The 14,452-nt window shown below is 41.4% G+C and overlaps 1 protein-coding gene across 6 annotated transcripts in view; it reads left to right on the top strand.

The window, feature by feature from the left end:
• The window catches only part of RBM33 (RNA binding motif protein 33), a 103,293-nt gene that overhangs the window by 54,343 nt on the left and 34,498 nt on the right, over nt 1-14,452 (top strand). For all 6 annotated transcript variants that reach the window (XM_057416457.1, XM_057416459.1, XM_057416458.1 and 3 more), the window contains exons 11-14: nt 8,203-8,362; nt 9,095-9,426; nt 10,246-10,494; nt 11,300-11,587. In XM_057416457.1, coding sequence (XP_057272440.1) covers nt 8,203-8,362; nt 9,095-9,426; nt 10,246-10,494; nt 11,300-11,587 — 1,029 coding nt within the window. The remainder of the gene's footprint in view (nt 1-8,202; nt 8,363-9,094; nt 9,427-10,245; nt 10,495-11,299; nt 11,588-14,452) is intronic.

The raw sequence follows: 14,452 nt of genomic DNA, 5'->3' as shown, positions 1-14,452 counted from the left end.
AATTACAGTGCTGAAGTGGTTGCGGTTTTGTTAAGGGGAACCTGTTGATTGGTTAAGGACTTCAAGGCCAGACTGTGGCATGACTGGTACATCTGCTTCAAGTGCTCCTCTGTTTCCTTATTCTGTCCTCTTTGTGCAGCAAGCTTTAAATCTAGCTAAAAACTCCATTTTAGAAGTCTTGCAGTTTGGTGCCCTTCCAAGTAATCAATCTGGTAATCCATGTTAATGATTTTAAATAATAATGGTACTATATGATCCAATAATGACGAGAAGGAGAAGACTTCTCCAGGAAGTTACCGTATATGCTCTGTTGGGTCATTCTTATATGGACATTTGTTAACACCATCTTTATAACCATTTCTGTATGAACGTGAACCAGCCTTGTGGAATCTTGCTGAAAAGGCACGTAAATATTTTGTGTTTTCCCCACAAACTGAAAAGTGTTTGACTGAAAAGTAGAAACAGCCTCAGCTGATAGTATGAATTTTCAGTTCTCTCTTTTGTTATTTTGAAGACTGAAATTTAGTAAGTAGAGAGGTTTCCTAAAAGGTTTAGTAACAGTAAAGTAATAGTTAAAATTATTTTTTGTAGGGAGTCTTCATTGACATGTGTACTAAATAGTTGGTTGTAATTTGAAACTGTCCGGATAGCAAAACCGTGAAAAATGGGAGTAACTACTGTGCATATAGAGATTTATTATGCATCTATGTTACAGTATGCTTATTTTATCAAAAATAGACCATTATGAAAACTGTGTTTTGCACCTGCTCTTCATTAATTTTTAAAGTTAAATAGGTCTGAGTGGTCTTTTCTGCAAAATACCAGAGGGCACTTGGGGGTTATTAGCACCAGATACTTGCTGAATGTAAAGTTTAACACTAATGGGGAAATAATCCACTTCTAGAATTATAGTTTAAATACTGTTAAGGGAAAAAAAAAAAAGAACAAAACCACAACCAAAAAACCACAACCAAACCCACCCTCAAAAAGGGTAAGTAGTGGAGAAGTGTTCCTTTACTTTGTACTAACTTTAGGAAAGTTGGAATTCAACATTAGTAAAAGATGAAGTTGTAGAATTGTTCCTATTGAACTGGATTGGAAAAAAAAGAAAAAGATGTAATGGTATTTCAGAATAACAGACAAGCACATCATAACTTAGAAAAATATCCACTATAGTTTACATATTTTCTTACAGATTAGGAAAAAAAAAAGTAATTTGTGTTTTTTGGAAGTAGTAGCTGTAGTTGAACTTTAAAAGTTCAAGTTTCACATATGTGTGAAATTGATCCATCACACCATCAATTTCTTGTTGGAATTGACCTGAAAGCTTTTTTCCAGAAGAAAAATCTCAGCGACGTAAAAATCTGAAAATACAAGATTCTCCCTGCCCATGTTACTGTAATTTAGGGCAAAATTTTATTTCACTCTTTAGGGATAGCAGAAGCTAAGTTGGTGTAGGGGAAAAAGCAGAGGTCAGTCTTTTTCACAGATGTTAGGAGGAAGAGGATCAAACTAATTGAGAGACTCAAACTAGCAAATATTGGTAATTCGTTTTTCAGCAAATAACAGATGTCTTTGCAATTAATTTTGCATGAGGGGCCTGTGGTTATCAGCCAAGAAATGTGATCAGTCATATTTTAGTAATTCTTCAAAATGTCATACACATGAAGTTAAAATCTGTTCAGTAGGCATTTCTTAGCGGTACTCAATTTCCTGTATAGCATGCATATACTGTGCATGCACATACTGTGGTGTGACTTATGTCAGCCATCTTTTCATAGTTTTGCCTTTTTTGAAACTTGGATTTCAGAAAACCCAACCCTGTGCATGGGGTAAGCTTTCTGGCAGGGAAGTGTCATTGCTTTGGCACTAATGAATCCTGACAGAGGGGCGCAACTTACGTTTGTTGCAGGATATAAAAAGTATCTTCATGTTACTTTTAATGTAAAATGGAGAAGGAGGGGTTGGCTTTAGGATTGGAAAGTATTTGCTATCTTTAAAAACTTCTGAGCCACAAAGTTTAACTGGAATCTTTAAAAGTGGAAAAAAATCCCACACCCCAACCATCCAACCTCCCAAATTCTTAAGGACAGAAAAAAGAGAGGTCAATAGGAAATGTTCCAAACATCAAATAATTCCGTCTTACTCTGATTTTGTTGAACTGGTTTCAATTATTTTGACCCAGACTTGTGTTGTGGGATATACTTGTATGAAAACACCACTAATAAAACTAGAGGAAAAAAGATGTTTTCTCAGTGTGTCTTGGTAGGCATTTCTTGGGATTTTTGGATAACAGTTGGATAACTGTTAGTATGTCTTAAAATTATTGAAAGTGGTTAGAAAACAGTAAATATTTGTTGCTTAAATTTAGCTGGGTGGACACCTTTGGTACTGAAGGGAGCTTGAAATCAGTATTGCATATGTTTGTAGCAGTAAAGTATCTTTCTGGTTATTGGCTTCTGGAATATTTTTGTAAATAAACTATAGCATAACTTTTTTTAAAGTGTGACCTTTCTTAGCTCTAAAACCCCCTTGTGTTATTCAGTTCTAAAACTTAACTAAAGCTTACTTCATACGGGTTTAAAGTTTCCTTATGATGGGAAATACACAGCTGCTCCCAGTGTGTGTAGTACTACCAGGCTTCTGTGCCTTGAACCAAGATGATATGTTGGTTGCCTGCCTCAATTTGAATTGCTTTGGTTGAAATTTTCCAAATAGTTTCATTCCAAGATTGAAATGATGGAAAAATATTTATAAACATTTTATTATTGCCCAGGTTTTCAAGGAAGAAAATTGAGTTTGGCTGCACTGGGGATGTTTTGGTATGTAAGACCTGTGTGAAATTCAGCAGGACTTTCCATGCATTTGCAATTCGTTGCTGCTTTGGGATGAGGTAGATCTGGGCATAATGATGAGGGTACAGGCTGGCAGGAGAGGGCAAGCTGGTACGAAGAAGTATGTATTTAAAACGTAAGTAGAGGATCTTTTTCAACCTGTGCTCTCATTTAATCCTTCCCTGACAGGCAAAGGAGTGGGAATTGCCTGGACTAAGTGTACAGGCAAACATGGCAGGGTCTGCCGGGGGCAAATAAGAGCTTCTGACTGGCTGCCACAAGACAGGGCTGCCAGCCATGGAGTCAGGGAGCTGGAAAGCTGGATCCATGCTGGGGTTAGGAACCAACAGCAAAGCAGAAGATGCAATGGGGGTACGAGAATGTATCTGAAGAGAAAGCAGGACCAAAAGAACAGTAAAGCTAATTGGACACAGAATTGATATTGGGGAAGATAAGCAGTAAGGGTTGAGGGCTGCCTTGGTTGCAGCGACCACGAGATGGTGAAATTCAGGATCTTGTGTGGTAGGACCAGTAGAATAGCAAGTAGAATTGCAACCCTGGACTTTAGCAGAGCAAACTTTGGCCTTTTCAAGCAATTGCTAGGGGAAGTCCCATGGGCAAGGCTGTTTGAAGGTAAAGGGGCCCAAGATAGTTGGTTGGCATTCAAGGATTGCTTTTTCTGAGCTCAAGATCAGAGCATCCCGACACATAGGAAGTCAAGGAGGAGGGCCAGGAGACCTGCGTGGCTAAATAGGGAATTGCTGGGTATGCTCAAGTGGAAGAGAGTTTACAGGTCATGGAAGGAGAGGCTGGCCACTTGGGAGGAATGTAAGGCTGCTGCTAGAGGATGTAGGAAGGCAGCTAGGATGACTAAGGCCTCCTTAGAATTAAACCTGGCGAGAAGGGTCAAGGACAGCAAAAAGAGCTTTTTCAAATACATGGCAGATAAAACTAACACCAGAGGCAATGTAGGCCCACTGATGAACGGGATGGATGCCCTGGTGACAGAAGATAAAGAGATGGCAGAGTTACTGAATGCCTTCTTTGTCTCTGTCTACTCTGCTGCGGGCAGTCCTGAAGAGCCCTGTACCCCTGAGACCTTAAATGAAGTCAGGTCAACGGAGCGGTTTGCCTTAGTCGATGAGGAATGGGTTAGAGACCGGTTAAGCAATCTGGACATCCATAAATCCATGGGTCCAGATGGGATGCACCCGCGGGTGCTGAGGGAACTGGCGGAAGTCATTGCTAGACCACTCTCCATCATCTTTACCAAGTCTTGGGAAACGGGAGAGGTGCCTGAGGACTGGAGGAAAGCAAATGTCACTCCAGTCTTCAAAAAGGGCAAGAAGGGGGACCTGGGTAACTATAGACCGGTCAGCCTCACCTCCATCCCTGGGGGAGTGATGGAACACCTTATCCTTGGTGCCATCTTAAGGCATATCAAGGATAAGAGGGTTATGAGGGGCAGTCAACATGGCTTCACCAAGGGGAAATCATGCTTGACCAATCTCTTAGCCTTTTATGAGGAAATAACACGGTGGATGGATGATGGCAGAGCGGTGGATTTGGTCTACCTTGACTTCAGCAAAGCATTTGACACAGTCTCCCACAGCATCCTCACAGCTAAATTGAGGAAGTGTGGACTGGATGATCAGGTAGTGAGGTGGACTGTGAACTGGCTGAAAGAGAGAAGCCAGAGAGTTGTAGTCTATGGGGCAGAGTCTAGTTGGAGACCTGTAACTAGTGGAGTGCCTCAAGGGTCAGTACTGGGACCGGTATTATTTAATATATTCATTAGTGATTTAGATGAGGGAATTGAGTGTACTATCAGCAAGTTTGCTGATGACACTAAGCTGGGAGGAGTGGCTGACACGCCAGAAGGCTGTGCTGCCATCCAGCGAGACCTGGACAGGCTGGAGAGTTGGGCAGGGAATAACTTGATGAAATATAACAAGGGAAAGTGTTGAGTCCTGCATCTGGGCAGGAACAACCCCAGGTTCCAGTATAGGTTGGGGAATGACCTGTTAGCAGTGTAGGGGAGAGGGACCTGGGGGTCCTAGTGGACGACAGGATGACCATGAGCCAACACTGTGCCCCTGTGGCCAAGAAGGCCAATGGCATCCTGGGGTGTATTAGAAGGGGGTGGTTAGTAGGTCGAGAGAGGTCCTCCTTCCCCTCTACTCTGCCCTGGTGAGACCGCATCTGGAATATTGTGTCCAGTTCTGGGCCCCTCAGTTCAAGAAGAACAGGGAGCTGCTGGAGAGAGTCCAGCGCAGGGCAACGAAGATGATTAAGGGAGTGGAGCATCTCCCTTATGAGGAAAGACTGAGGGAGCTGGGTCTCTATAGTTTGGAGAAGAGGAGACTGAGGGGTGACCTTATAAGTGTCTATAAATATATAAAGGGGGAGTGTCACGAGGATGGAGCCAGGCTCTACTCAGTGGCAACCAATGATAGGACAAGGGGTAATGGGTACAAACTGGAACACAAGAGGTTCCACTTAAACTTGAGAAGAAACTTCTTCTCAGTGAGGGTGACAGAACACTGGAACAGGCTGGCCAGGGAGGTTGTGGAGTCTCCTTCCCTGGAGACATTCAAAACCCGCCTGAACACATTCCTATGTGACATTATCTAGGTGTTCCTGCTCCGGCAGGGGGATTGGACTGGATGATCTTTTGAGGTCCCTTCCAATCTCTAGCATGCTGTGATACTGTGAAGATGCTTGATACTGTGTTACAAATTTGGTCATAGAAGCAGAGATACCTGCTTATTTCATAGCCTCAGTCTGTATTTTGTAACCTAGCACTAAAACTGACATTTGAGAGCGAGAGGAGAGACTCTGGTCTGATACCGCAACCAGGGCAGAATACATTGAGTTAAGAAGAAGAAGGCAGAGGAGACTGTGGTTGCTGTAGTGCCATTTGGTGCTTGGAAGCAAGCCCAGCCATATCATTACTGCTGCCAGTTCTTCAGCTCAAAAGGCAAATATGTGATAAGTATGTTTTATTAGCCCATGTTACGGTAGGTTTCCACATAATTTTTTTGCTGTCTATTTTAGAAAGAGCTAAGATACATATAGGTATATATTGTGTCTAGAGAAAAATACAGGGAGAATTGCAGAGCTTCCAAGCCAAGCACTCCAAAAATAGGAAAAAACAGGTTGTCTGTTCTGACTGTTTTCTCTCCCCAGGTGTGACATGTTCGTGTGACTGTGTGCTGTAAATAAGATGCAAGATAAAAACTGTCTTGTGTGAAACTGCCCTGATGAACTGGTTTTCCCTTGCCTGTGTTGCAATGACCTCATGCATTCATAAACAAATAACTAAATAGCTGAATACCAGTTGGTTTGCGGGATGCCTCCCTCAAGGCTGTGCAGCTTGCAGAAGCACTGTGTATTCCCTAGCATGGCTGTAAGAGCAGTACATTGAGAAATAGGCTTTTATCACCACGGCTTCCAAGATGAGGGAATGCATTTAACCTTAGTTAAAAAGTACCTCTGGCAGCTTCTCCATGCAGTCATGTTAAAAGTTGTATTTTAAGAGCAAAGGGTCAGGATGCTGAAGGTTTGTGTTCAGTTGCTCTTTTGGCAGGCAGTCAGTGCTGTCCAGCTCAACACAAGGAAGGGCAATGCAGCTGAGCAGCCTTGTTCAGCTAACCCTGAATGGATTTTGATGGGACAAATAAATGTCACTTTTTCCATCCCAAATAGCTTGCTCTTCCTCCAGCTGCTGCTCTTTGCAGACAGCCTGTGAAAATACAAAGGCATTAGTCTTTTCCAAGGTAGAAAGAATATTTTCTGTTGGTAACTGTTCACTTGTAGAAGTGTAGCAGCTCCTCTTACAAACTACATGTATGTTATGAGGACTGTCATGCTTGAGTGTAATATACTGTCTTTCCACTAAATGAAAACCCAGAGGAGACTGGCTGACTAGGAGCACTGACGACGGGATATAGACCCTTTAATCTCTAGGAATGAAAAAGTATTTAGAAGTGATAGCTGTATAATGACATAAGTAGTCACAGTCTTGCTTCCAAGTAAGAGGTCTTAGTATCTCACATATCCCTGTTTAGGAGTTTAAAGAGGGCCAGAGATTTAATAATGGCTGTGATCCCCAATGCCTCTCAGCTACTGGCTTGGGCCTTGCGAATCCCACTTGTATTGTGCTGGTAGGAGTATGTGAAGCAGCTCTGTCTCGTGCTACTTCAGTAGTGAGTAGACTTCATTTTCCAGGGCAAATAGCTATTTTTGCTATGTGAAGACTTGCTTTTGCTCATATTTTTTTTTTGCAGTACAGCTAGGATAGTGTGGGACTGCACATACTGTTGGTATAGCAGATTATAAGCCACTGCAGTGTAGTTGTATGATCCTTTGCTGATGACTGTGTTTCAGTCTAGCAGGGAGTGTTTGACCTGAATTCTGTTTTGAAAAGCTTTAAGGTGAGCATCAAATGTAAACGGAACAGATGCCACCACTGATTGCAGAATCTGTAAAAAGAGGAAAGCAAAGGTGTTCATAGATGACTTTCGTCATTTGTTTTAATCATAATAAGGAAATACTTCTGCATATAATAATTTTTGTGAAGCAAAGCTTCTTCCGTTTATCAGACATTGCTAACGTATTTTATCAACTTAGATATAAAAGAAAAAATGATAGTGTGACTCAAGTGTGTCTTGAGCAAAATTCTGCTTTTGGATTAATGTTATTCTTTTGGATTGCCATCCTGGTTTTTGTAATATATAAAGGCTCATTTCACATTTGAATGAATAAAAAAGACAGACCCACCTTACTGGATGAAAGATAATTTTGTACTCTTGCTTATAATGCCTTAGATGGTACATTGTGAATAGATGGGAGTGTGACTCTACTGTCATTTATTTTTAAAAGATGTTTTCTTTAATTTTCTGGATGCCATAAATTGTCCTCCCCCACCCCTCTTTTTTTTTTTTTCCTTTTTTTTCTTTTAAGTAAAGCTGCTTCACTTCTATAGCTTACGTTGTACTGAATTGATGGTAAAGAATATCATGGTTTAAGAAGATAAATGTCAGGAATATCTTCTAAAGTAGACATTCAGATTTTTTTGGATTAATGGGAAAGAAGGTCAATAATTGCATGGATTGCAATAAGCTTGAGAAGAAATGGCATTCCTGCGGTGCTAGTGATTATTAAAGCATTGTGAATTCACTTCAAGATACTGTACTTTGGTTTAATAGATCTTCCATTGTGAAAGAATGACTCACTAAGGGCTGCCAGTTTGTGCAGATGATAGGAGATAATTCATAAAGCAACTGTACTTTTAAGAGCAGTTATAGCAGGCAATAGATAAATTCCTGGATGTTAGTCTTAATCTTAGCTCTGCCTTATAAAATAGGGCCCTCCGGAATTTCAGCAGCATACGCCTGGACCAGTTCCCACCAACTTCTCCCAAGCCCCAAGGCTGCCAATCCAGGACCAGTGGAGAGGGCCACCACCACCGCCACCACCACTCCCTCCTCCACCTCCACAGGAAAGAGATCCTTTCTTCATAGCAGGTAAGCCTTTCCATTAACATACACAATCCACTTTTTGTAAAGTGGCTATGCAGTGTAAATTTTATCATACAATGTGAAGTGTTTGGAAGAACCTGAAGGCTGGAAGATCCTGTTTGATGTAGCCAGACTAGTACATATCAAAAATTCCAGTGGTCTCTTACGGTTTTACTACTTTGATGTAATGTCTCGTATCTGTAACTGCCGTCAACCTGGATATTTTTATACAGATACAAAGTGAAGTTAGTGTGTAAGTGGTGGTTGCAATACAGTTGTGTGTAATTTGTTATGATACTAGTACTCTTCATGAGCTTTAGTTTCCACCAGTAAGTTTTTAACCACCTGGAAAATGTGTGTTTTGTAAGAAATCTGTTAAGGTTACCTAAAATGATACAGTGTAGCAAATAAAATAGCTGCTAAGTGTGTGTATATGTATACTCTAATCCCTGGAATCCTCCCTTGTTTTCATTAAAGTAGAATTTCTAAAAGATGTTGCTAATTCCAGCAAAGTACCAGTTGTGCTGGTCTTTCAGGCATCAATTCCTTTTATACACAAGTGGCAGAAGCAAGAGAAACATAGCCTTGAAGGTAGCTTTTGAAATTAAAACATCCCATACAGTTTTGCTTTCTACAGATTTCAGGTAACTCTTCCAAATCAATATAGAGCATTACATTTCAAAAGCTTGTTTGTGTCCCAGGGAGGTTGTCATTTAATTGCTTACCTGATTTCCACAGATCCAAGGTTTCCAACTCATCCCTTATTTGAGCAGCGAAGCCCCCCACCACCACCACCTCCTCCACTTCTTAATAGCGCACATCCTGTCCCTACCCAAAGTCCAATGCCATTCAGCCAGCCCGGGCCAGCGTTCAGTCAGCAGGGCCAGCAACCCGTGTTCCCCAGGGAGCGGCCGGTTCGTCCGAACATGCAGCCTCAAGGTCCTGTGGGAATTCTCCACTTCAACCAGCCGGGTTCAGCAAATCCACGGCCGTTCATCCCTCCAAGACAGCAGTTCCTGCAGGCTCCGGGACAGCCCTTCCTTGCTGCACACACGCAGCCCACCATGCAGGTATGGGTCTGCAGTGGCAAGGGGCCTGTGAGGAGCATGTGAAGTGGCCCAGTGCTACCATGTAAGGAGTAATGTGGCTCAAGTAAGAGTTATTTGAGATTACAGGTATGAGGCAGATGGACCTGTAGTACTTTTAATTGCTGTACCTGAAAAAGTGATTAATCTTCTACCTAGTTGGCAGCACTAACGCATTTCAGATAGTGAGACTGCAGCTCAGCCCTGGCTCCTGAAGTTGCTTTAGCTCCGCAGAAGTAGGGAGAGTGGCCCCGGCCTGGCCCCTGTCCCGGTCAGCAACAGGGCGGGAGCGCCCTCTGCCGCTCACCTGCGGAGCCCGGCAGGGAGCCGGGGGCCTCCTGCAAACCGGGAGGAAGCTGAAGTGATGTTTGAAATGGATAAATGATTTGGGGTTGTGCAGAGTGATGTATAGGGCCGTGCATGTTCTGTGGGATTTATGCGGGGTTTTCTCATAGTGTCTGCGCTTTGAACCTGGGGGAATCCTGAAGTCTAATGATGCTGGAGAAGGGAAAAATCATAAAAAAACCCAAACAAACAAATTTAAAAGTAATTAAAAAAGCAGACAGAGGGCAGAAACCTTTGCAGGTGTCTTTTTCCATTTCAGCTGTTGACTTACACAGGTTTAAGTGCAGAATGACGACCCTGTACAGCTTCTGTTAGTCTGGTTTCTACTCAGTATACTTTTGGTTTACCCTAGTCCATAGCTGCTTAGAGATGTTTTTGAGGACTTGGAAGGCTGGAGCTATTTTTCAGGAGTTTATTACCTTGAAACTAAAACCAAATAATCTTTTTGTTCATGTGAAGGGTCCTTTGCATCCTCCATTACAGCCTCAGCCACAACCTCAACCTCAGCAGCACCATCACCAGCAGCAGCAACACCATCACCAGCAGCCACAGCAGCAACACCATCATCATCTCCAAGGGCCGCCACAGCCCTTGATGCCTATGAACCAGCCACAGTTCAGGCCTCACATGCAGGCCGCACAGCAGCAGCCACCAAATAACAACAGGATGCAGTGTCAGCCACGACAGGGTCCAATGAAGCCAAGGCATGTAAGTACCACATATGTCAATGTTGTTGCCTTGTGTAGTTCTGCATGAGTAGCAGACATGTAAGCACAGGCTTCAGATCTCACCAGCATGGTTTTCCAGTCCCATTTATTTCCTTCCTACTCTGTTCCCTTCTTCCACCCTTTCTTGCTTCTTTTCTGCTTTGATCATTTTATAACATCCAAATTATAGCACTTGGATGATAGCACTACATCCAGAAATAGCACTTGTATCTTTCCCTTTTAATTTTCTTCTCCAGTCTTGGGTGTTTTTCTTGATCTGGGTCCAGTAAGAGATGATTCAGTTGCCCAAAAACTGGCAATAAAGGGTTTCTGAAAGATAGATTTGCTCAGTAAGACTTCAGAACTGCTGGTAGCCTGTGGTTGTGTGGGAGTGCAATACTCTGGCACTGTCTTTTAATTTGAAGGCCTCTCTGTATCACTGCAAATAAGCTTTCTGGTTCAGATAGTGCCATTCATGTCTTGTGACTTTGCCTTTGTGCAGCATATTCTGTTGGTTGGGTAGCACAACAGTCTGTAGCAGTGCTTGAGATAATGAGACTGTACTTCAAAGTAATTGCTTTGATTAGGAAATGAAATCACACAGTGCGGCTGATTCTGAGAAAGAAGTTAAACAAGATTCACTTTTGCTTTTAGTTAAAAAAAAAAAAACAACCAAGCCCTAAGACTATTGTTAAAATAGTCTCATTTCTACTGTGCCTCTTCAAAATCATGAAAATGTGAAACACGAAGCACTTCAGTCTGATTTGTAGTAGAAGCCTGCAGGTTTTTTCCTTTCTGCTTTTCAGAGTACACCGTCACAAAATATTGTCAAGCGTCCAAATCAGCAGCTACAGTCAACTGCTCCAAGAAATAGTAACTTGCGTGAGTTGCCGATAGCACCATCACATGCTATGGAAATGAGCAACAACAGACGAACCTCCACCCCAGCTGCTCAGGTCAAACCCATTACCAGCACAATGTCTGCCACCAAGTCTGTAGCTGGTGTTGGAAACTCACAGGGAAGGCCTGAGATGAAAGCCAAAGCAATCACCCCAGTGGGCCAAGCAAAATCAGAAGTAAAATCTGAACCAGAGGTAAGGCTTTGTAAAACAAAATCTTTCATTTAGAAGCAAAAACAAAACAAACAGCCAAACCCACCAAGAAACAAAAAACTCCGACCTTTCTAAAACTCTTCTAGTTTTCACTTGTGACCTGTAAGCACATTTAATGCATTATTCGCCCAATAAATTTTGGTACCACTAGAGGCCTCCCTTCTGAGTTGTACTTTAATGTGATAGCAAATTCAGTCTCCATTGACAAAAAATTAAAAAGACATCTGGAAGGTTGGCAGGGCTGTGGTGAATCTGTTTTGCTTTTGTACTATGAAAGACAGAGGGTGAGTAAGGGTCATCAATGATGCAAGCCTCTGAAATACCCATTGTGCCTATTCTTGTCTTCCAGGATTATGATCCCTTATTTTTTTTTTCTTTCCCAGTAGTCACATTCTTTAAGTCAGGAGTCCTCTTCTCTTCCATTTCCTGTAATGCTGTATGGCTGGATAAAAAAGAGGCTGTTTGGAGACCTGTGAGCTGATTTTCTCATGCTGTTGTCCTTTAGGCTGTTAAGTCTCCTTTAGGGTCTTGAGCAGTCATGCAGGGGGTTGCAGCTCCATTGTCCATGGAGCTTCTTGCTTTTGAAGAGGAAAATGTGTGTTTTATGAAAACTTTTGGCATGAAGGAAAATAGGAAATGCTCTTACGTTTTCCATTTTGGAGAAAATTTTACTCTTAGCTCTGCTAGTACTTCTTCACAATCAAAAGAATGAGATGCCAGTATTTTAGGCCTCGGCTACATCATGCAGTGTGAACAGATGACCATTTCCCTGCACAGATTGTCCCAGAAGCTAGAGAAGACTCTCCATTCCCACTGTTAGTTTGAGAGAGTGCATAGGATTGCACTGATGGTGCTGTTAATCCTGAATGTCAGGAGATACAAGAGGAACATGATGGCTGAATGCACCCTGTATAATTTCGGAGTGTCAGTTTGTTCTGAGCAGAACTGTAAATTTTATAGTTAAGATAACTGTGGATCTTGTCTCAAGCACCAGGTTTTCTTCAACAGCTGTTGAAAGCTTTAATTGTGGTAATACTGCATTCCCTTTAAGCTGCTCATGATTAGCTTTTTCATCTTGTTCTTGAATTAAGGATGGTCATAACTCATAAGTGAGGCACAAAAGAAACCCATAGCTATCAGTGTTTGACCTCTTGTGCACTTGCTTCTCATTGGAAATATTTAAAAAAATCCTTTTTTCAGCTTTTAATTTTCATCATGATGCAAATTTCAGTCATTGAAAAAATGACTGAAGTAATCCCCTTCCTCTGAAGTCTGTCTCTTGGAATAACCTAAGTCACAAAAATGCAGTTCCTCTTAGAGAAGCCTCTGTCTTTCAGGCCATTAGTAAGGTAAATTTTGAAGCAAATCAGCTATGGGACTCTCCATCTAAGACGTCTTAAAGTTTTTCCAGAGTGTAGTCATAAAAATTAAGGCATTAATTCCAAAGTATCTCTGGCAGTGTTTAGACAAATTAATATTTTTTCACCGCTCTTAATCAAATTAATTAAAAACCCCTAACCAAACATAAAACCCCACAAACAAAAAAACAAAGCAAAAAACCCCAAAGCAGTCATCTTGTTCTCTCCAGTTTAAGTTTTAAACACATCTTTACAAATTTATAGTTGCAAGACAAACTGATCTTGCTTGTATGAATTCTTAGTGTTTTAAAATAAAGCCTTATTGCTATGTCAAAGCTATCTGTTAAAACAGTTTGATACCTCTTTTATGGCAGTTTTTGCAAAACAGGATTAAAAAAAAAAAAAAAGGCTGTCTTGGAAAAAATGATGTCTCCTGGAGTTTCCAGTTATTAACTGTAGAAGTAAAGCCTTTACAGATACACTTAGCAAGGGCTAGAAAAGTGTGTGAATGTGTGCCCACACAGAACCATTCTTTTTCCAGAGGGAATATGAAAGAGAGCCTTGTGCTGCAAGCAGCGTAGTAGCAGTTGTACCTCCTCAGCTACGCCACTGTGGTAGTCTTGTTCACTGATGCCACTTATTGTCACTTCTACAGACAAGATTGCTGCACTAGTAATGTTCATTCCTAAGCATTTAGTCATATTCTTCACTGTTGCAGTGTATGTTGCTACATTTCCCTCCTTAGATTGTAATGTTCTCCAGTATTTTTTCATGTGTTTTTCTTCTAATTACCTAACTTCTTCCTGTTCTTCAGCTCCCTATGAAGATGAGAAAGAGTTAAGTTCTGTCATCTTTTCAAGCTGCATTGCTCATAAGTGAACTGGGCAGGTTATTTTGCAAGTGTCTTCAACTGGAAAATTATTAAGACTTCTCTTTGTAACCTTCTTCCTGAAGAGTCAGTGGCCATATTTATGAATGTCCTATCAATTCAGGAAGCACCAAAAAAATAGCAGTGTTGGCTATAAGAGGTTTTGCTCACCTTCAAAATAGATACTTGAAAGGTTTGCAACCTGACTGACTAGAAGATTAAAAGCTCTATTTCTACTTTACTAATGGTATGCTTATGTTCCCATTCCTGTGAGGCTACAAAATACTGATTTTTCAGTGCCTTTGTTCAGAATAGTTGTAACTCTTCAAGATTTAAACTCACATACCCTCAGTCTGAAAAATCATTCTGTCAGTGGAACCGGAAATTGTGGGTGATGACTGTGTGCCTAATTCTGCTCATGTTGAGGTTAGTTTAGCATAGGAGGAATTGAGACAATAATATAAGAACAGTATTAAGAATTTTTGGATTTAAAGGAGGGGGAGAATGTGGAAAGGTGGTGTGAAGCTATTCAGGCGAAATGGGTATTGGAGCTCAAAACAGAAGAGAAATTAATGCTGCATAATCGTAACTGTATTGATATTAACTACTTATTTTGCAGTA

This window comes from Pezoporus wallicus, unplaced genomic scaffold (assembly GCF_028554395.1).
Source record: "Pezoporus wallicus isolate ANWC-B61680 ecotype Strahan unplaced genomic scaffold, APGP_CSIRO_Pwel_v1 contig_3847, whole genome shotgun sequence".
Taxonomy (NCBI): Eukaryota; Metazoa; Chordata; class Aves; order Psittaciformes; family Psittacidae; genus Pezoporus; species Pezoporus wallicus.
Note: the sequence above shows the minus strand (reverse complement) of the source record. Positions and strands in the feature narration are given on the sequence as shown.